This window comes from Octopus sinensis, linkage group LG4, assembly GCF_006345805.1.
Source record: "Octopus sinensis linkage group LG4, ASM634580v1, whole genome shotgun sequence".
NCBI lineage: Eukaryota > Metazoa > Mollusca > Cephalopoda > Octopoda > Octopodidae > Octopus > Octopus sinensis.
The window spans coordinates 126,828,684-126,853,568 of NC_043000.1; the positions used below are offsets into that span (position 1 = coordinate 126,828,684).

At 34.5% G+C, this 24,885-nt stretch overlaps 1 protein-coding gene across 9 annotated transcripts in view; it reads right to left on the reverse strand.

Moving 5' to 3' along the window:
• Positions 1 to 24,885, reverse strand: part of LOC115210341 (nesprin-1) — an 870,646-nt gene that overhangs the window by 50,439 nt on the left and 795,322 nt on the right. For all 9 annotated transcript variants that reach the window (XM_036502466.1, XM_036502469.1, XM_036502465.1 and 6 more), the window contains 5 exons: positions 14,427 to 14,593; positions 12,305 to 12,467; positions 5,679 to 5,866; positions 4,556 to 4,700; positions 3,089 to 3,403 (listed from right to left, as the gene is read on the reverse strand). In XM_036502466.1, the coding sequence (XP_036358359.1) occupies positions 3,089 to 3,403; positions 4,556 to 4,700; positions 5,679 to 5,866; positions 12,305 to 12,467; positions 14,427 to 14,593 (978 nt within the window). The remainder of the gene's footprint in view (positions 1 to 3,088; positions 3,404 to 4,555; positions 4,701 to 5,678; positions 5,867 to 12,304; positions 12,468 to 14,426; positions 14,594 to 24,885) is intronic.

The following is a 24,885-nucleotide window of genomic DNA, read 5'->3' on the forward strand; positions in this document are numbered from 1 at the left end:
GCATGCAAACATAATGCATATACAACTCACTCATACATACATGCATGCAATCACAAACACACATAACCAACTGTACGCTATTAAATGCCAGTTCTTTGTCAGTAAATACCAGTTCTTTGCGGATTAAACACTTGAACTTTCACAAACCTGTTATGTGTTTAATCACCTAAAACCTTGTCAAGTTGAAAACTGATGTTTGAATGACATAAAGTGTGGGAAGTGTGTGTGAGGGTGGAATTTAATTATGCCTGTATTTAAATGCTAGGATGGAAGATGTAAAAGAAATTTGACCCTATAACACCATTTTATTATTTTTTTTTTTGTATTGTAGGATGAGATTAAAAATGAATTGAAAAAACATAAATAAAATTAAATAATAATTCTTTGAACTGAAATTGAAAATGATTATGTTCAAAATGATTTCTTAAGAAAAAAAAATGTTAGAGATGAATATGTATGAAAGCCTTGGGCAGGTCAATACTTGAAAGCTTTGCACACTAATTGAAGTACAAAAGATGTTGGCAGCAAATAGAACATAAATAAATAAAATATGTGAAATGGAAAGAATAATTTTTCTCAAGATTAAAAGTAAAACACAAATGATGACCAGGTTAATGAACGTGATGTCCAGAGTAATAACTTAGAATTGTAAGTTTTTAATATTTTGAAGAGGTATGAATAATTGAAGAGTTAAAGTATTAACTTCTAGCTGAAATGTATTTTCAAGTAAAATAAAGCATTTTACTCTTTGAGTCTCAGTTCATTTAGTTGTGGGAACTTCAAACAAGATCTGGGAACATCCACAGGCTTCATGTTTAATGCGAAATGCCTAAGGGTAAAAAGGTTTCCAATGAAAATCCAATTTTCTAAAACCTCTTGTATTTATGTAACCACTAAAAGATATTTTCTAGCACTCATTGTGATAGCAGAGATTTGAACTTTGTGTAAAATGTACAAAATAAAATGCTTTCTTGAAAACAGGTAAGAGTTAGCAACATGAAGAGTATCCAGCTGCAAAACAGTGTCTCAATAATATACTCATCTAACCTATGCTAACATGAATAAAACAGACATAAAAGTGAACAATATATACATATGCATGTTACACATACACTGTATCTAAATATTTAAAAGAATTAAAAATTTCATTAACATCTTATTTCAAACTATGCTTATGGAGCCACACTTCACTTCTGTTAACAATGACACAATAATATTTTTCATTTTCTGTCAATATATTTCTGAATTGCTTTGTCTGTGAATAGCATCAAAATGAAATTATAACAAATTAAAAACTGGAAAACCTTTTAAAAAGAAAAAAATATTTAGAAAATATGGGAAAATTCTACTTAAAAAATATTGGATTTGCAAGAGCAAGTCAATACAAACTGCTGAGAAAAGATGATTGCTAACGGAAGTATTTTTTTAAAGCAAAATTATATTGATCTTAAAACTGACTCAAAGTGCTCTTCATCCTAATAATTTTGTGATATGTTATTCATTTCAAAGAAACCTCTCTGAAATTTACTGTCATATACATACATACATACATATGTGCACATACACACAACACACACATTTCTAAAACATGAATGTGAATCAAGGATAATATTATGTTATAGTAGTTTGTCTTTCTTCCATTGTTAGCTGTAGTTTCTATTCAGTCTTTCTACCTCCTGTTATCATTTTCATTTCTTTACTTATTGCAGTCATTTTTTTTACTTATTGCAGTCATTGGACTGAAAATGCTTTGCATTAATGCCAGTGCCTGGACCATAACAGCGATCAGTTTGAAAACAGGCATTCATAAAAAGTAATTGAATTTTATCAGTAGATTCGATTACATTTTGAAAACGAACTGTATTTTAATAAATACTGACTTTATAATTGTTCAATGCATATATATTTTGGGGAACATACTGTAAGTGTATTTAGATTCTTATTCATTGTTTAATGTCACATATATAAGACATTTTTGCAGCTCACTTGAACATAGTCTATTTATTACGTTCACGTTGTATATCCAGTGCATCTTTCTCTGTAAATACTTGATCTTTAGACCTAACATATCATCATCATCATCATCATCGTTTAACGTCTGCTTTCCATGCTAGCATGGGTTGGACGATTTTGACTGAGGGCTGGCGAACCAGATGGCTGCATCAGGCTCCAATCTTGATCTGGCAGGGTTTCTACAGCTGGATGCCCTTCCTAATGCCAACCACTCCGAGAGTGTAGTGAGTGCTTTTTATGTACCACCAGCACGGGGGGCCAGTCAGGCGGTACTGGCAATGACCTCTCTTGTATCTTTTTTTACACGTGCCACCGGCACAGGTGCCAGTGAAGTGACGTTGGTAATGATATACCATATTATCACATTTTTATAGACCGAGACAGAAAAAAGAAGCCTGCATACAAATGGAAAATAAACCCACTTGCTTGCAAGTGAATCTTCACTTCTATTTAAATTTCAAACTATCTGCCAACAAAGTCTGTAATAGTCCTCATTACAACCATAAAATTTAGTTTAAACATAAAGATCAAAACAGTAATAACTTGATACATAAACATGTACGTTATAGAATTAAACATTCATTATTGCTCTTAATACAGATGTAAACTCTCCACCCAGGTTCATGTGCACTTGTAATTCACCTCTGGTACTAAAATGTTTCTGCACAACCAAATTTTCCACAAACCACATCCTACTGACTAAAACAAAGGAATATTGACTAGCTAGTCTTGAAACACTGAAAGAGAAAAAAAAATGACTGCTAGTCGTGAATGGAACCCCTTTGATCTTATTTCTGCTCATTCATGGCTAACTTGTGTCTAAGCAGCAGCAACAACAACAATATTGAAAGAGAAATCCTTTTGTCTAAGAATGCTAATCATCACAATTTTAAAATATCACCTAGGTAACAGCTTATCTGCTGCTTTAAGAAATCATCACAGCAATCCATATTAAATGACTTTACAATTGAACTATAGCAGCAAACACCTGGTTTTTATAAAATATGGTTATTGAGATGAGATTAGAATGTCTGCGATTGATAACAAAATAGAAAATTTATAGAAAATAACTTACAGAAAGGCACTTAATATTGTTAGCGACATCTTCAGATTTTTCAACTTGGATTAATTTTGCATCAACATCTTTCAGCCACTTCATTAGTTCATCATATAAGAAATGGTATTCATCCCACTTCCCTGCAGATGTTTTCATATTACCCATATCACACAGCACTCGTTTAGATAAGTTGTCCCATCTCTCATTACATTCCCATGTTTTGTTTTTTATGTCGTTGTTGCTGTCCACATAACCTTCCTTCACGAGAAATTTGTATTGCTTATTAATAGCTTCAAGGTCGACATGGTGTTTATTAATATCTTGTTGAATGCTCTGAAGAATATACAAAAGAAAAACAAAAAGATTGAATTGGAACAATTCTTCTTTTATTCTTTTACTTGTTTCAGTCATTTGACTGCAACCATGCTGGAGTACTGAAAAATTTTTTTTAGAATTAAGTACAGTAGTCTGAAAATAAAGTAGTGTTAAGCATATTAAATTGGTTGCTGTTTATCTTAAACTTTCATTCAACTATTAGGTAGCTATGCTGAGTCTGTCTAAGAATTACAAAAGGGTACACATGCCTGTGGAATACTCAACCACTTATATTTTAATTTACTGAGCAGGAAAGTTAGTTGATTGAACAACTAAATCCTCATCACTGAAACTGATAGAGATTCACCCATTGTATATCCGTTATATAGCCAACTTGATGAATTAAACAATACTTGGTTACTGAGACATTTAATGGAAGAATATAGGGGTGTTTTCCAATGCCTGTCTTCTGTACTTTAAAGGTTTAAAGCTTAAACAAGGATCAAATTTTAATGTGTGAACCACTGAATTCCTCACCAATAATCTACTTCCTTTTAATAAATGAAAACATTTTCTAGGTATGGTAAGAAATTCTGAAGAAAAAGTTCAGTGTAAAGCATGGATTGAAGACAAAAACTTATTCAATATGTAGCGGACTCTCTCTGTTATATATATATACATGAATACACAACTTTGTATGAACATAAGCTAAATTAAATGTATCTAACATGCAGTGATTCAAAGTTAATTTGCTTTATTTTTATACTGAAAAATAAAAACTGACAGTTTAAAGATGAAATCACATAGAGGAGATAATGGTCTGATAAAGAAACAACATAAATCATATTTAATGTATGTTTTATATTTGTCTGTGGTGGTGGTCGTGGTGGTGTCATAAATGTTTAGACTGTATCAATACTAAGTAATTCACAATCATAAAACATCTAAATTGCCATAGGAGTTGTTGAACAAAAAAAAAAATGATAAGAAAAAGATGAACCAAACTAAGTTTAAAAATAATTTTTAAAAGATTTTGGTTTGATATAAAACATATATAAAAGACAGAAAGGAAAAGCTTAATATAAACAGCTTTACATATAATCCTGATCAACATATAATTCTTACAAGGTGTGGGTGTCAGGAAGAAATCAAAAACTAATCTTTACATACCTCAATTTCTTCATATATACTTTCTTTCTCTGATAACTGGGAGTCGCTATATTCTGCAAGATCATTTTCAATACTTCCAAGCCAGTTTGAGAAACTATTGTAATCTCGGAGAAATATCTTCCAAAGTCTCCATGTTTCTTCAATGCTAAAATGAAATAACAAACAAGAATATGTGAAAGAAAGCAAGAGCTGACTAGAAGAGACAAAAATTATATGAGAAAATAAAAATAAAAAAATAAGGTAATACAATGCATTTTTATCAAATAACAAAAATTTAGATATTTTTCAACTATTTTCTTCATTTCCTTTACACAAAAATAAAAACATTGACTTATATTTTATGCTTATGCTAAAAGAGTTCTTGAACAAATGAATTATCTGGAGGTTTTTCTTTTATTAATTCTTTCTATTAACATATTCACTCAATTTCTCATCAACTATACCTATAGCTTACATATTAACTGTAGCTGTGACAATCACCAAACATTCTACACTAATAGGCAAAGAATATTAGGATGATTCTTGTACTTACATTTCATACTATCTGTATAGAGATATTCTGTTTAATCTTTACAGAATTAAAGCAAGCTAATCCAATACATTAATTCAGATAGTGAAAATAAAAGAAAGCCATTTGTCTGACAACTAAACACACCCTCACTAAGTAACATGCTTTAACCATTACCTCACAGACAGACCATCTCCTCTTTGTACTTCTATCATTACTGCAACAACCTCTATTAGTCTAACTATCCTAGCTACCTTCTCACTCCATTTAGGCCAGCCACGTAACTCATTTCTCTTTCTCCTCTTGTCATTCTTATAGCTTCCTCCCCATATCACAGATTTTGCACTAAACATTTTTCCTAGCTCTTCCTTCCCAGAATTCCAACCTTCTGGAATCCTCTTCTTGTCCACATTTTCGTTTTTCTTGAAAATATTGGCTAGGTGGTGTTCAAATTGAATATCAATGGCATTTGGTCTCATGGCAGTGTGAGTGTAACCTGTAATTGTCACAGACAATATTTCAGTCTCACTGGAGTGTGAGTCTGATCTAAAGATATCAAAAACACTACTGTTCTTCCTCTAATGAATTTAGAAAACAAATGAAAGGTGAACTCACCATGCATGTCTTTCAGGTAATAAAAGACAGATAGTTTTCCATCGCTTGTCAAGAGTATTCTTGGCTTCGTTGAGAGCATTGTATTCGGCTTCAGTTCGGCAGGCATCCGTATCATGTAGAAGAACTTCACAAAGATTATGTACCGAAGCAATACCATTGCTGTAACGTTCAGTCTCTCTCTGCAAGCCCTGTGTTCAAAAGGAAAAAATAAAATGATACAGAAATTAACAAACTACATTTCTGGTCTTTCACTCTGTAATATTAGACCAGTGGTTCTCAACCGGGGTCCATATGGCCCTTGTTGGTCTGCATTTGATTCCATTACTAAAATTTATGTGCAACAAATTGGTTATACTTCAATACACAAAATATTTTCATAATTCTTTTTTATACAATTTCTAATAATATCTAATTATAAAAATTTAATAGGATTTCTTAAACATCGAATGGTTATGAGGGTCCACCTGAGTAAAATAGGAATCAAAAGGGTCCATAGATAAAAAATAGTTGAGAATCACTGTATTATAAGAATGTGCAGATGCCAGTGGAATACTCAACCAGTTATATGTTAATTTACTGAGCAGGAAATTTAGTTGATTGAACAACTAAATCCTCATCACTGAAACTGATAGAAATTCAACCATTGTATATCCATTATATAGCCAACTTGATGAATTAAACAATACTTGGTTACTGAGACATTTAATGGAAGAATATAGGGGTGTTTTCCAATGCCTGTTTTCTGTACTTTAAAGGTCTGAGAGTTGGACATGTTTGTTTGCTTTAGAGTATAGAACCAGGATATTTTCAATACAGCTCAGAAAACAAAATCTCAAAAGACAGTGTTTACACTGAGAACCATTGATTGACTCATTGGCCCACTCTTACAGCTCAAATGTTCATGAAGGTTATTCCTTATATGTGTATTCTTTACATTGTTATCATTGTCATCATCGTCGTCATTATCATCATCATCACTAAACACATTTTCATGTTTGTTATTTCTTTATTGCCCACAAAGGGCTAAACATAGAGGGGACAAACAAGGACAGACAAAGGGATTAAGTTGATTACATTGACCCCACTGCGTAACTGGTACTTAATTTATCGACCTCGAAAGGATGAAAGGCAAAGTTAACCTCGGCGGAATTTGAACTCAGAACATAACAGCAGATGAAATACCTATTTCTTTACTACCCACAAGGAGCTAAACACAGAGGAGACAAACAAGGACAGACAAAGTGATTAAGTCGATTACATTGACCCCAGTGCATAACTGGTACTTATTTAATCAACCCCGAAAGGATGAAAGGCAAAGTTGACCTTGGTGGAATTTTAACTCAGAAGGTAACAGCAGACGAAATACCACGAAGCAGTTCGCCTGGTGTGCTAACGCTTCTGCCAGCTCGCTGCCTTTTCATGTTTGTATGGGTTAGATGGACTTTGTTGAAGTATATTTTCTATGGTTGGATGCCCTTCCTGTTGCCAACCCCTATCTATTTCCTAGCAAGCTAATATTTTCCCATGGCATGTTTTTTCCATTGAAGACTGGAATCAAGCAACAATGTGATAGTGATGCTATCATGCACACACACATTCAACAGGCTTTTTTCAGTTTCTGTCTACCAAACCCACTCACAAGGCTTTTGTTGGCTTGGGACTGTAGTAAGACACTTTTGCCCAAGTTACCACATAGTAGGATTGGTAAAAAAAACTCCATATAATATTCAAAGTTCAACTAAACTAAATCCTTTCTCCAGTATTTCCAAAGCTTTTCTATTAGTTTATCAATTAAACAAAGGAGTAACAACTACCTTAATAAATATCCTAAATACTATTGCTACAACACCAGATGCTGTTCCTTGAGGCTGCTGGTCTTGTAACCTCCTCCTGTCAGGCATTCCTGACCCCCTTGGCTTTTTTACTGCTTATCACTCTTGTTCTGTCCAATCTTCCTCTTCTCCCAGGAATTTCACTAACCACTTTGCATAGTCCTTCCTCAGAATCTTCTTACTGGTCATGTCTTTCTTGCAGGTGTTGATTTGCAACCGTTCAAACTCTTAGTATTTAAACTGGTCATATGTGGCCTAAATATTCTATTTTATATTCAAACCGGTTACATCCAACCTGTCACACCTACCCTACAATGTCTTCTAAAAGAAATCAATTGCATCATCAAAATATCGAAGCTACAAGATAATGCAGAAATGATTCAACACAATGTAAGTAAATAACCATTACATTTGACAGAGTAATCTGAATAGTATATATTAGGAGAGTCAGGAAAAAGAAAAAAGATAAAAAGAAAAAAAATATTTAGTACGGTGCAGTCATGATGGATATGTAGTTAATAAGTTTGTTTCACAAATACGTGGCTTCAGGGGTTAATGGATCAATCTTTGTGAAAGTATCTTTCTTCTATGATAACCTTGGGAGTGAAATTTAATTGACAGAGACTGTATGAAAAATCATTGGAAGAACTAATCTTGGGTGGATTTAACCTGGTTCCTGTCTAAACACTCATATTCTATTGACTAAACTTCCTTTGAGCCCAAATGTCTCATAAATTCTCTTTCATATTTCTGAGTTACAACTGCAGGATGAAAAAAAGTCCAAAAAAACATCACCTCAAAAGCAAGCCTAAATTATATGCAGCAAATACAACATAGATTTATTCTTTCATTTTATGCAGATGTCAAATAAAGAATAATTTGGGGCTCTTATTATTCCAGTCAAATATTTTACAAATAGAACTCTGATCAAAATATCTGGAATTTCGTTATTCACAATGACAGATATTTTCACACACAAAGCGGTACATATTTTCCAGTGAAATTATCGGAGGCAAATAGAATCAAGTTTATTGTTCATAATCGAATGAGTGGAATGGAATACAAGCAGTACAAACTCATAAAGCAATGTATATTGCAATGGAATATTTAATCCAAACCAATATATCAAGCTTTTGTCTTTGAAAATCACAGGCTGACAGTTGCTTCACGTGGAAAATTGCAACTTGTGTATAGATAATAAATATATGAAAAAGGTGATAATATAAATATATAGGAATGTGAACATGCATGAAAGTGTGTACACACACACACGCACACACACACACACACACACACACATACAAACACATCTTTTGTCATATGCATGGCTATGCAGTTAATAATTTCATTTTACAACAACACACTTGTGAGGTTTGATCCTACAGCGTGGCACCTCAGATATGTATATCTGAAGATAGTCAATGGATGTGTGTGTGTGTGTGTGTGTGTGTGTGTGTGTGCACGCACACGTAAAAGAGGATGATGATGGTGATGGTCTATATGTGTGTGTGTCTACGCATATCTGTGTTTGTGCGAGTTCATATCTTCCCTAATCTTCATGTGTATTTGTTGACTGTAAACAAAAGGTTCATTCAGATGGTGTCATTCATTTCCCATTCACCATTGTATCCATATTTGTTGTATGATAGACAGGACAGGGGTATATTACCTTGCTTGGGAACAGGAGAGGGTTGTTGATAACAGAAAAGTAATCCATCCACAGAAAAATTTGCCTCAATGAATCTTGTCTGACCCATGCAAGCATGGCAAAGTGGATGTTAAGATGATGATATATATATATATATATATATATATATATATATATAGGCATAGGAGTGGCTGTGTGGTAAGTAACTTACTTATGAACCACATGGTTCTGGGTTCAGTCCCAATGCATGGCACCTTGGGCAAGTGTTATTTACTATGGCCTCGGACCGACCAAAGCCTTGTGAGTGGATTTGGTAGACAGAAACTGAAAGAAGCCCATCGTATATATGTATGTGTATGCGTGTGTATATGTTTGTGCGTTTCTGTTTGTCCCCCCAGCATCACTTGACAACCGATGCTGGTGTGTTTACACCCCCGTAACATAGTGGTTCAGCAAAAGAGACTGATAGAATAAGTACTAGGCTTACAAAGAATAAGTCCTAGGGTCGATTTGCTCGACTAAAGGTGATGCTCCAGCATGACCACAGTCAAATGACTGAAACAAGTAAAAGAGTAAAAGAGTATATATATATATATATATATATATATATATATATATAGATAGATAGATAGATAGATAGATAGATAGATAGATAGATAGATAGATAGCTGAGTAAACTGCTAGGCAAAATTTGCCCAATCAAAATGAATTTTATGATAAATTTAACTCTGTGATTAGTATTCAGCCCTTCCACCATTAAATATTTAGCTGTTATCTTTAAAATTTCTTTAAAAGAAGCAAAAAAAAAAGAACATTTATACATACACTCATAATAAGCAGAAGCTTACTCTGTGTATGTGTGTGTGTGGGGGGGGGGCATATATTTGCAAGACATTGGCTAACCCGAAGCTACAACAGAAAACGTTTGTCTAAGGTGCTTTACAGTGAAATTGAAACTGGAACTATGTAGTTACAAAATGAATTTTTAAACCATCCAGCTACTCCTTGACATTTAAAAAATTGGACATGTCTCATTTGTAACTTTGGTACAAAATCAAAAAATTATTATAGACAGGAAATGAGGTGATAGTCTTTAAAACAAAAGTGGTGAGCTGGCAGAAATGTTAGCATGCCAGGTGAAATGCTTAGCAGTATTTCGTTGATCTTTATGTTCTGATTTCAAATTCCACCAAAGTTGATTTTGCATTTCATCCTTTAGGAGTTGATAAATTAAGTACCAGTTGCATATTGAGGTTGGTCTGTTTTGATTGCCCCCCCCCCCCTCCCCGAAGAATAGTAGCATAAGTGAAGTGAATTAGCTTCGTCTGGAACTTGTGTACTGCCACAGTTGGCTGAAGCTTACTTATTTCATTGAAATGTTGTCCACATTGAATAAACATATAAATGATACATAATACTAATCAGTGCTTTCTTGAGTAAAGGCACACAACCTAGTGGTTAAGGTATTTAGCTCATAGTCATCAGGTTTGGGGATCAATTCATGGACTGAGCTAGATGTTCCCCTGGCTCCAGAAGGGTATCTAAGTCTGCTTGTGACTACACAAACACCTAAAACAAATAGCTAAAAATCATGGCACACATTTCCAAGCCATATTTGCTCATGAGTGATGGCTGGCTATGTTCTATTTTGCACTTTCTTGAGAAGATGATTGCTTTTATAACCTCTGTCTGTCTTTCTCTCTCCTCCTCCTCCTCCTCTTCCTCCCTCTCTCAGTATCTTTCTCATATATACAAGTATTAACCTTTTTAATACACCAGGCTATTTTAACATTTGTAACCAACTGATTCATTGTATTCACTTCCTATTTCATTAATAATAAGTGCTCTAAAAGGTTAATTACCATCTTCCTCTTCTTTGTAATTGTAATCAAATCACTCATATATTAACCTCTCTATTTCCATATTTGCAGCAGTTGAACCGATTTTTGAAAGTTTTCTCTCTCCAGCTGTTTCTATTCTGATTTCCTTTGTTATGGCCAACTGTCTGAAACCAGCACCAGCTATCTTACTATCTTCCTCTTTACACAACGGCTGTTTAGTTCATCATCTACTTCTTGCTTTATATCCCATATTTAATTAATTCTTATTGTTAATTCTGGTCAAATATTTATAGATTGATTCTTCCTTTTTTTTTGTCTTCGTTATGAATTAATATCTAATCTAAGAGAAGACATTATTCACTTATAAAATTTATGGAAATCATTTAAAATCTCTTAAACATATATACATATTAATATTCTATAAATCATATCTGGGAATAGAGATAGTCTTTATAGCAAAGAATTTATCATAAGAAGTGCTAATATATAAAAATAACAAACTGATTCATAATTTATAAGTAATAGACAAGAGGACAGTCAGAAATAAACATATAAAACTGACAAAAAAAAAACTGAAAACAACAAAAAAACCCATTACCGACAAAATAAATTTTGTTAGGAAAATGTTTCTTTTCTTTGTGCATTCAAGAATTATTGTATTTTGAAGAACATCTAACAAAAATAAATTGTTTTATCTAATTTCATTGGAAGAAAAACATATTATTTATTTAGGCAACATGTGGATTTATCTTTTTAACAATGTCTTTTATTTTTTATCTTATACTTGTTTCAGCTACTGCTGGAGCACCACCTTAGAGGGTTTAGTCAAATAAATCAAGTCCAGCACTTATTTCTTTAAAGTTTGGTGCTTATTCTATTGGTCTCCTTTGCCAAACTGCTAAGTTACTGAGGTGTAAACAAGCCAATGCTAGTTGTTATGCTGTCATAGGAGACGAAAAGACAAAGATACTTGCAAACACACACACGAACAGATACACATACACACACAAACAAACCTTTCCCCACATGATAGGCTTAATTTCCATCTACCAAACTCATATGGCACTGGTTGGCCTGGGGCTATAATAGAAGACACTTGACCAAAGTGTTACAAAGTGGAAATGTATCTGAACCCATGTGGCTGCCAAGTGAGCTTCTTAACTACACATCCAGGCCTGCACACTTCAGACCTGCCACCAACATACAAAAACTGGTTTTCAAATGTCATATCAAATGTCCACACTAAATGTGAAGAAAATAAACAAAATTTTTGAGTAACATACTAAAAGGTGGCAGAGCCCTTACCTGATGGTGCTCTAGTTTTGTCTCTATCTCCTGATGATCACACTTAGTAAATGTCAAAGGAGGGAACAATTCATCTTCCATGTGCTTCAACCAGTTCTGAAGTTCCTTCATATTGACGTCTAACTGTTGCACAGCTAGCATAGTTTCTTCTAGTTTGTGCTTCCTGATAAAAGAATTAAAAAAATCAATAACCAATTTTAAAATCTTTTTTGTTTCCTAAATTTTGCACAAACTGACAATTTTGGAAATCCTTTAAAAGTATGTATTGTTTCCACCCATTCCCAAAACATTCTGGCAAACTGAAACATGATTATGCTGACCACTGTTGTATTTCATCATCAGAGAACATCTTTTAGACACTATTATGAATACACATTGCCTAGAGGGAGAAAATAATCTTTGACAATGAAATACAACAATGAGCAGCATATTCATGTTTGAATCTGCCAGACTGTATGACAATAAATAGAATTGTTAGCATGCTGGGTGAAATGCTTAACGGTATTTCGTCTGCCGTTATGTTCTGAGTTCAAATTCCGCCGGGGTCGACTTTACCTTTCATCCTTTCGGGGTCGATAAATTAAGTACCAGTTATGCACTGGGGTCAATGTAATCGACTTAATCCCTTTGTCTGTCCTTGTTTGTCGCCTCTATGTTTAGCACCTTGTGGGCAATAAAGAAATAAGAAATGTTATTGTTTAGATTCCCACTGTTGTCCATGTACCTCATGACTTAAAACAGATTTCTGTGAAATTTATATAGTCCTTATTACATGCTGCTTCATTTGGAAAAAAAAAGTCGCACATGAATGGAAATTGAAATTTTTAAATGGCTTGCAAAGGACTAAGGGAAGTGAATTTGAGCAACAATATATATTATCTAAAGATGGGCATTGGTGTCATCATCATCATCATCATCATTTAACATCCATTGTTCATGCTGACATGGGTTGGCCGAGTTGGCAGAATCGTTAGCACGTTGGGCGAAATGCTTTGCGGTATTTTGTCTGCTGCTACGTTCTGAGTTCAAATACAGCAGAGGTCGACTTTGCCTTTCATCCTTTTGGGGTTGATAAATTAAGTACCAGTTATGCACTGGGGTCGATGTAATCGACTTAATCCGTTTGTCTGTCCTCTCTGTGTTTAGCTCCTTGTGGGTAGTAAAGAAATAGGTTTGACTGGACTGGCATGCTGCACCAGGCTCCAGTCTGATTTGGCATGGTTTTCTATGGCTGGATGCCCTTCCTAATGCCAACCACACTGGCATGGGTTCCATTTGCATGACACCAGTATTTGCCATGATTGTGATTTTGCTCGGCTTGATGGGTCTTCATCTAAAGCACAACATAATGCCAAAGGTCTTGGTCATTGCCTCTGTGAGGCCCAACACTAGAAAGGAACTCAGCCACTTTGCCTCCATGAGGCCTAATGCTCGAAAGGAACTTAGCCACCTTGCCTCCATGAGGTCCTATACTTGAAAGGAAGTCAGCCACTTTATGAAGTGCAATTAAAAACAATATTTATCTCTAGCACAGGCACAAGACCAACAATTTTGAAAGGACAGGGTTAGTCAAATATATCAATTCTGGTATTGTAGATCAGCTCAAATATATCTGGGATATGTTTGAACATCTGAAGGCTTTTCACTGCTGTTTGCTGTGGAGAAGAAAATTCTTGTTTAGACAAAAGTGTTAGAACACTGTAGCCAGCTCAGAGTGCCCTGAGACATATTTGAACCTATAAAAGCTTTTTACTGCAGTATGCTGCGGAGAAAAAAAATTCTCACTTTAGGCAAAAAGGTGGTATTTTATTTTATTGAGCCCTGAAAGGATGAAAGGAAAATTTGACCCCAACGGTATTTGAATTTAAAACGTAACGAGCTGGGAGAATTACCATTGTGCAGTGAAAGTGTGCAATAAAAATAAGATGAGTGAATTACAATAACAACAACAAAAATAATAAATACAAAACACAATTCTGAACTCCCCCCACAGTGCAAGACACACCAAAAATTTAAATGTGCAATGGGTGCTGCAATAGAAGCTCATATGAAACTTGAAAAACATGATGACAATGAAGATGATAATAATGATAATAATAATAATTAGCAACAATATACTCACCTGTTGTTGATTACACTTTGCAAATGTTGCCATTTTTGATCAGCTTGCTGAACCCTGCAGTCAATTTCTGCTCTATGTCTCTCGCCACTCCTTTCCTTTAGAACCTTGCTCTCTGAGACTAATTCCTCTTTCTCGGTTTCTCTTTTTTTGAGTTCACTGTCATATTCCTGAAGGTAGAAAGCGCTTTTATATTTCTCAACAATCAACATTATTATTGATAATGGTTTTGGGAGTTAGGTGACAATGTTTATGGTAGTGATGCTTGTAATAGTCAGAGATAATGGTTTTGGGAGTTAGGTGACAATGTTCATGGTAGTGATGCTTGTAATAGTCAAAACAGTATCAACAACAGTGATAATAGTTTTGTATTACACAGGTCTACAGAGATTTCTCCTCCTCACTGCCTGTCTCTTTTAGAACCAGCAGAATGGGATGTAGAAGACAGCATTCTTGCTTTTCTAAACTGAAATATGAACAAGAGTAAATATATCCAGAAGTATAGAAAAGATTGAAGAAGTTCATACAGATGTTCCTGTTGTTGTTACTGTTAATTAACAAGTGGTTGAGGTAGGAGCTGTGGATCCTGTCTTCTGTATAGATGTTATTGTTGTTTACTCCCAGGTCAGCTCTGACTGAACAGACCTATGATGAAAGGCTTTCCAACTAAGGTTATCCATCCCATCTTATTTTCTAGGGCTTGATATTTTTGGTACTATAATATCTAAAATGTCCTTTTATCTTTGAAGCAAGTAAAGTGTGATTTTAGACAGAATTTGGGTGCTATGTCTAGTGTATCAAATAAATGTAGAGGTTTTGAGTGTTTTAGGGCTTAATGTTTCTAGGACTGTAATATCCAAAGTGTCCTTTCTTTGTCTTTTAAGATGGAAGGGAGCGATTTGATACAGAATTTTGGCTGCTATGCCTACTACTTTAAATAGCCATGTAGAGGCTCTGATTGTTTGACACAGAGTGAAAAGTTCTTAATATTTATGTAAGACAATCTTAAACATTTGTTTAAGTGATTATAAATTTACTTATTTAAAAAAGAGTAAAAGAAATGCAAGACTATACAGTGTGGGTTTTAAAAATCTACTACTAGCAGTAGTAAGGTGATGGTAGATTCTTTGGGACATAAACAACAGCTTTACTGATAAACTTAACTTATCCTTCAGGTGACCCATAAGTGAAAGTTATACACATACATAAATAGGAAACTGACAGTATGTGTGGGTGTACACTACTGAGTATGTGTGTGTGATTATAGTTGTAACTCTGAATATATGTATATGTGTTCAGATATGTACTTCAGTAAACAATAAAGAGAAACTAGAATTCAGGTGTGACTACACATACATGCATGCATACGTACACACATGTATACATACATATACACACATACATATATACATACATACACACATGCACACAGAAACACATACAAGCTAAAGTTTACTATACAGCAGGTTAGCCCCACCCAACCTTTGGTATATGCATGTGTTTCTCAGTGAACACATCAGTAACGCACACACACACACACATACAACCACACACACACACAGTGAGAAAGTGAGGATAGTGAGCCACGAAAGATAGAAGGTTGCTTGGTTAGCTAAATAAAAAAAAGCAGCCAAATCTACCTCAAATCACACTTAACCATCTTTAAGAGAAGAATACATATTGCATCTTGACCAACATTATCCTATGCATCCTATATTCTCCATCATTATTCTGAAATCAATATGAATGGTCATGGCTGGAATGCCTTGGATCATAGATCTACTCAATCAACAATTAATCTTGAGTTGTGGGGCTAACCAGCTGCACTGACTAACATATTGACATCCACAATATTTTATTTTATACACAGATGTATGCATGCACACACACACGTGCACACACACACACACACACACACACACACACACACACACGTGTGCAAATATGAGTGCACACATACACACACAAACAAACACATCCACTATAATGCTTCCTTAAAAACACATAAATATAGCTTTATACTTTGGCTCATAGCCAAACATTTGTTGAAAGGCAGAGTGCACTCTGTTACCAATACTTTTTGTTTTATTCTGGCCCTGGATAGAAGAAATATAAAGGGATGATTCTGATTGAATTCGAACTCAGATTGTAAAGAGATACAACCAAATACTATAAGATACTCCATCACTCTCCTTCTACTGCCACTCATCTATCCCCTAAACACATGAGCATTATGCTTTTCAAGCAGATAAATGGTACACACACACACAATATACACACACACATATGTATTACATACTCACACACATATATACACACACATGTACATTCACTCACATGCACATATTGTGCTCAGACTCTTACTCAAGATGTTTATACCTCTATTTATAAAACATTATCTCTCCTATTCTGATACTCTCTCTCTCTTCTCTCTCTCTCTCTCTCTTTCAATACACACCTCTGCACTAAGCATTATATTACATAAGCCAGAGGTAGAGCCTCTAAGTGGTTGTTCAAATTGCTAGAAATACCAGTGAAATTATCTTTAATCACCTCCTACCATCTTAGAAAAGGTAAAACGTTTTATATAATATAGTCCTAAATATACTAAAAAGGTATGATGGTCATGGATAGAACTTATTTTTGATCTTAGGTTGGCTCATACAAGTGTTAAACAACAACTTTTCATTACAGGCAAAATCATACTACTATACCTAACATTACACATACACACACATGTACACACACACACATACATGCACACACATGTACACACACACATACGTATACATGCACACACACACAAATACATAAGAATTGCGTATATGTGTATTATTTTTATGTAGGATGCACAGTAAATGTGAGTGAAATTATGTGTGTGTGTGTGGCAGAGAGTGAATGAGATAGAAAGAGAAACACACACACACACACACATATATACAGAGAGAGAGAGAGAGAGAGAGAGAGAGGGGGGGAGGAAGAAAGTGAGAGATAGGATTTTTTTTTTCCAGAAATTCATGTTTTTGGGATGGTGTTGAGTTAAATTAGAAAGAAACTTCATTTATTTCTATAATAAAAATAACCTGACACAGATACACGAACAAACACACACACACATGCATCCATGCATGCAAATACACACATAAACACACATTCACATAGGTAGAAACATGCATGCATATAAACACATACATACATACACACGTACATACATACATACATGCACACGTACACAGAGACATATAATCACACAGCTGTGTGATCTAATTTCTTTTAATGAACCAAAAGTATGACATTCGAGAAATAATGTAATATAAAATAATAAAAGAAATAATATAATAATATAGAAGATCTCAAAACTAACAAGAGTAAAAACACGCATACATGCACACACACAGAGAAAGGCAGTGAACTGCAGAGAAAGAGAGAAGAGAAAATGAACAAGATAATTAGGTAGACACAGAGAAAGTATGAGAACTCTATACATGTATCACACTTTCTCTCTCTCTCTCTCTCTCTCTCTCTATATATATATATATATATATGTATGCATGTATATATATGTATGTATGCATGTATATATATATATGTTTGTATGTATATGTGTGTATTTATATATGTAAGTATATGTATGTATGTATACATTTATTTGTGTGTACGAGTATGTGTGTGTGTGTGTGTACACATATAAGCATGCTATCAAAGGCAATACATTTAGACATATCTATATAATCAAGCTATCTGTCTTTCTACATATATACATGTATATATCTGACTTGCTCACTGTGTGTGTATGTATGTATATAATTACATACACACACACATGTATATGCATACACATTCATACACACACACACAAATAAAGAGGCAGACAGGTAGATAGATATATAGATAGGCATGCATGTGTGTCTGAATGTATATGTGTACTGTATTTGATGGCATATAAAGTACACAAGCTACCAAGACACACCTCAACAATTTTGGTAGACCATTCCTTAAAAAGTGAAAAACAAAAACACAACCTGTTTTTGTGTGACATTCAATGCCTACCCTTCCATCTCGTCATATTAAAGTTTGGTATATTGAGATAATTATGAAATATTCTTATTTCCCATTTAAAAATACCTTAGCTCTTTCATTATTATATTTCTCACTAAAATACACCCACTGTGTGTTTCAATTAAATTCCAAAATAATTGTCAATTTAGACGGCTGTCATAAAACAGCTGTAAGCTTTTCTTTATATATTGATGTATTATATAGTATTTCATATACTACACCACAAAAGGTTCCACATAACTACCTATAATTGAAGGTAAGTAAAGGTAATATCTGACATATAGTGTTATATAAATTTTGTTTGAATATAACCTTGCAAAATGAGTTCTTAACCCTTTCAATATGAACCCAGCTGAAATTGCCTCTGGTTCTGTAGTACAAATGTCTTGTTTTCATAAGTTTTGAATTAAAATCCTCCACCAAACCTTTGTCACAATTTATGTTCCTAACACTAGCTTAATGATAACTAAATTATTTTACTAAATTCTTTGAAAGAAACACAGAGCATCTCAAAATAAATACAGTAATTAAAGGGTTAACCAATATTATATTATGTAGTTATCATAATATATAGCTTAGCAAAATGATATTGGTAAACTGGTCTGTCACAAGATTACAGGCCCATTAAGCTGGAGTTTCTCCCAGTTAGTTACTCATGCCATAGGAATTAACCCCCAGCTGTTACTGGAACTCATTTTCACCTGAATGGGCTGGAGCAATGTAAAATGAACACAATATACCACTCGGACTCAGATTTGAAATCACGGATTTATGATTGTGAGTTCAACACTCTAACCATTTGGCCATGTACTTTCACTTTAGTCTACTAAATACCTATTATTTATGGCAAAAATGACCTAATTTCATTCAGCTTGTTCCTTTTTATTCTCTTTGATTACATTTTGCAAATCAATTCATCTCCACTCTTATTATTTGGAACACTTGAATTGGAATAAATAAAAATTTTTACCCTAAAAAGACACACACACATCTACATAGTTCAGCCTTTGCTGAGATGATGGTCTGGCATTCTCAAGCAATATAAACATCTCCACCATTGATAAATTCAGGAAAAAAACCTTATTGATATCTTCAAAGATTTGGACCTAAATATAGTTGTTACCATCAACTCAATGAAAGTCAACTCAAGTCAGGCAAATACTACGCCATAGGAAACTTTAACTAAGAAACTGCTACATACTTAAGAAGTTCAAACACCACCCCAACTCTAACTAAACATTTAGTCATCAGTATCAACAGAAGAATCACTAATTTACTGGTAGACAGAAAAAACCCCTTCAACAGAACCACACCTCATTATAATGAAACACTAACTAGGAGTGGCTTCAGTGAGAAGCTAGTGTATCTGTAGGACCCTTCACCTACACACCAACTCCTCCATACAATGTAGATGTCTCTATAAATATAGCTAGAAGCTTTGTGTCCCAGATAAGACAGTACTATCCAAACACCCATAAGTTCCACACATTTTTCTTAATAGCCATACTGTTAAAGTTAGTTACTAATGCCTAGATAATGAGTCTAACATAGCATGTTACAACAGAGAAAAAAATATGTACCCCCCACCCCACACTTAATTCAATAACTGATCAAACCTCACAAAATGTCCACTGGAACTGGGGATCCTGCATCTCAAAAGCCATGATTTACCTTCATATGTAATGGTAGGATTTACCCTCATATCTAATGGTATTAACAGACAATGATTTCAACATATGCCCTCCTTCAGGTGCATGGAATGAGAAAACTTTATTGACATGTTCTGGAGACCCAGGATCAAAGAAACAATTTCCTCAATATCAGACAAATAACAAAGCTTTTAGTCACATGGAGCTTGAAATGGCCAGTTTTGCCTCCGCGAAAAACTGCATATAATGCAACTGTCTGCTGTATCTATTGATAGGAAAGACCAATCTATTTTATTGCTATCATCAATTTAAAACCTCATCATTAAACTTCAAGCAACTGGCTGCTAATACTCCTTAATCATTTTAACTCTAGTTGGACCACATGATATTGCAGGGTAAACAACTCCAGCCTAAGCATAGTGAAATTATTCTCCTTCTGATGACCACCACTGCAGTCTACTACTGCTGACATACAGGACGTTGTTTACACATTGATAAATAATGTAATTCCAATGCAATGGTTACCTCATCACATGGAACAGCAAGCACACATTCCTTCTCAACCCCAAATTGATAAGCTGTCAGTTTGTAGACCAACTGGAACAGCTAGGCTGTCCCAGCAACCACATGGAACAACAAACAAAATTTTCAGTTATTATATTATCAATTTAGTCATGTGACTGGTAGTGACCTATAGAGGCTCCCAAATATTCTCAATTACAATCCAATTTTATTTCACTTCATGCTGGTCCTTGATATCTGAAAGATTTAGGCAGCGATCTATGTTTATGAAATGTTATGTAATGTAGGGTTGAGTTAACCTTCTAATAAATAATTTTAACATGTGTTAAGTGCCATTTACTTTCCTTTGAACATTTACCCCTGTGTGTGTGTGTGTGTGTGTGTGTGTGTGTGTGTGTGTGTGTGTGTTTGTATATCTGGGTTTTCAAATTCTCTTCCATATTGCAACATACAGACACATTTTACAACCCTGAATTTTTTAACTAGTTAAATATTTATTGAACATTTTATAGATAAATGGAAAATGTCAATTAAGTTGTGTTATATCTAAATATATATTTATATGTTTATGTGTGTGTGTGTGTGTATATATATATAAATATATATATATATATATATATATATATTATATATATATATATATATATAAATATATATATATATAAATATATATATATATATATATATATATATATATATATATATATAAATATATATATATATAAATATATATATATATATATATATAAATATATATATATATAACTATATATATAAACATGCAAATATAAATATATTTAAATATATAAATTTAAATATGTTTAAATATATATATATATATATTTGTATGCATACAGATATACATGTTCAGACAGAGAGAGAGAGAGAGAGAGAGAGAGAGAGAGAGTGAAAGAAATAATATTTACACAAATTCATATTTTGGGGATGGTATCAAGTTAAAATTAGAAGCTTTTGTTTTTGTAACAAAAATAACCACAAATACAGACATAAACATACATACACATGCATGTACAGACATACAGATGCATGCCGACACAGATGATATGAACGCACATGTATATACACACAGAGACTGTATCATCTAACTTCTTTTAATGAACCGAAAGTATGACAATCAACAAACAATAACATAAAAGATCTCAAAAGCAACAAGATTAACAACACACCACAAACTAAGGTGGAGAAGGAAAGAGAGAAGAGAGAATGAACAAGATAATTAAGCAGAAACAGAGAAAGTGTAAGAATGTTACACACACATACATATATGTATGAAGCATCATATATATATATATATATATATATATAACTAAGTATATATACACACACACACATATACACAAGCATATATATTAATTGCTGAATGATAAGGGAACAGAAATGAAGTAATCAACTTCATTAAGTTACAGCAGTTTCTGCTATAAGAAGCAGTGTGCTCAGAGCTCAGTGCTTGTGCAACAGCCAAAAGCCTCTCTGGAGCCATAAAAATGAAGAGTATGTTTATTATTCTTTTATTTTTTTACTTGTTTCAGTCAGTTGATTGTGGCCATGCTGGAGCACTGGCTTTAGTCGAGCAAATTGACCCCAGGACTTATTCTTTGTAAGCCTAGTACCTATTCTATCAGTTCTTTTTGCCAAACCACTAAGTTACGTGGACATAAACACATCAACATCAGTTGCCAAGTGATGGTGGAGGGACAAACACAGACACACATACATACACACACACACATATATATGATGGGATTCTTTCAGTTTCCATCTATTAAATCCACTCACAAGGCTTTGGTCGGCTTGAGGCTACAGGAGAAGACACTTGCCCAAGGTGCCATGCAGTGGGACTGAACTCAGAACTATGTGGTTGGGAAGCAAGCTTTTTACCACACAGCCACTCCTGTGCCAATTTCAGAAAGCATATATGTGTGAACCTTTCAGATGAGATGACAAAGTGCCACAATAGCTGATGCCTTACTGTACTCAAGAAGATCCTTACTAAAGCCCACTGGTAAAAAGGATGGGCCTGGAAGAGCCTTGTGCTGGTGCCATGTAAAAGCACATGTATGGTGCCACATCAAAAGTACCCAGCACACTGTAAAGTGGTTGGCATTAGGAAGGTCATCCAGCTATAGAAACCAAGCCAAATCAGACTAGAACTTGGTGCAACTCTTGGGCTTGCCAGGTCTGGTTAAACTGTCCAGTCCATTCAAGCATGAATAACAGATGCTACATGATGATGATGATGATGATATATATATATATATGTGTGTGTGTGTGTGTGTATGTATATATAATCATTCTCACCATTGTTTTAACATCTACTTTTCCATGTTTGCTTAGGTCAGAGGAAATTCCTCAAGACCAATTTACTAAGATGTTCTTCCTGTCACCAACTTGACCTGTTTCTGAGCAAAGTAATATTTCCTCATGGTTGGCCATGTTTTCATGTGATTGCTTTGTATTGGATTTGGTAGACAGAAGCTGAAAGAAGCCTCTCATGTATGCATGTATATATATATACACAAGTTGAGGAAATTGAAATTGAAATCAAATTTGATGACTGGCATCTGTGCTAGTGGAACGCTAAGAGCACCATCTGAGCGTGATCATTGCCAGAGCAGCTAACTGGCTTCCGTACCGGTGGCGCATAAAAAGAACCATTCAAATGTGATCGTTACTAGTGTCGCCTTACTGGCACATGAAAAAACATTTGAGCGAGGTCGTTGCGAGTGCCGCTGGACTGGCTCCTGTGCAGGTGGCATGTAAATAACACCATTTGAGTGTGGCTGTGGTCAGTACCGCATGACTGGCCCTTGTGCCGGTGGCAAGTAAAAGCACCTGCTACACTCTTGAAGTGGTTGGCATTAGGAAGGGCTTCCAGCTGTAGAAACTCTGCCAGATCAAGACTGGAGCCTGGTGCAACCATCTGGTTCGCCAGTCCTCAGTCAAATCGTCCAACCCATGCTAGCATGGAAAGCAGACGTTAAACGACGATGATGATATATATATATATATATATATATATATATAATAAATTAATAATAAGGTGAACAGAGATTATTATTATTTCTTCTCTTCCAACAGCATGCAGTCTCTATAGAGACATGTGGATATACTGATGTGAAGATCTACTGAAGATAGTAAAATAAACAAACTGAAGTTTTTCTACATTCATGGAGGTTAGCCAGCATTATTAACCAGTAAAAGCCAATACAGTACCTGCTAGGATTGTATATCCCTACCAACCTAATTTGGAAATTTACCTCTCTCTCTCTCTGTGCATGTGTGTGTGTGTGTGTGTGTGTGTGTGTGTGTATGTGTGTGTGTGTACATGTATGAGAGCACGTGTGTTTGTGCTTGTCCCCCCAACATCGCTTCATAACCGATGCTGGTGTGTTTACGTCCCTGTAACTTAGTGGTTTAGCAAAAGAGACCAATAGAATAAGTACTAGGCTTACAAAGAGTAAGTCCCGGTGTCGATTTACTCAACTAAAGGCGGTGCTCCAGCATAGCCACAATCACATGACTGAAACAAGTAAAAGAGATAAAAGAGATGTGTTTAAGGCAGTGAGATAACAGAATCATTAACATGCTTGGCAATAAGCTTAGTGGCATTCTGTCCGTCTTTACATTCTGAGTTCAAATTCCACCAAGGTCAATGTAACTGACTAGCCTGCACCCTTGAAATCATTGGCTTTGTGCCAAAATTTGAAACCTTTATTATATCTGTGTTTGTTCTGATATTAAGATGGAAAAAATTCAACCTTATTCATAAAAAGGTTTGCTCCTGGGTTTGCACACCCTAAGGAAATTTCGTTCCTGCACTTATGGAACTGCATGATGGAAGGAAGGAAACACAGACCAGCTCAGTATGCTGGTTGCTAGATTTGTTGCCACAGATGTATGTGGTCATGCAGTGTCGTAGTGATAGTGGACTGTTTTTAGATTCTTGCTTGATTTCTTTCTCCCATTGGATTCTCTAAGCTTTCAGAGTGCCTCAATGTAATGCTGATATTATACTAATAAATACACCAGGTTTACTGAGCCAATGATTAGCGATTAGAAGAATATCAAGCTATTAAATCATGTCAGCTTAATCTATAGAACATTGCCATGAGATGATGCAGTGAATAAATTAAAAGCACATTGATCTCCTTAAGTTTTGACAATGAGGATTCAATCATTCAATCTGCTTGTTTATCTACTCATTGAATTAG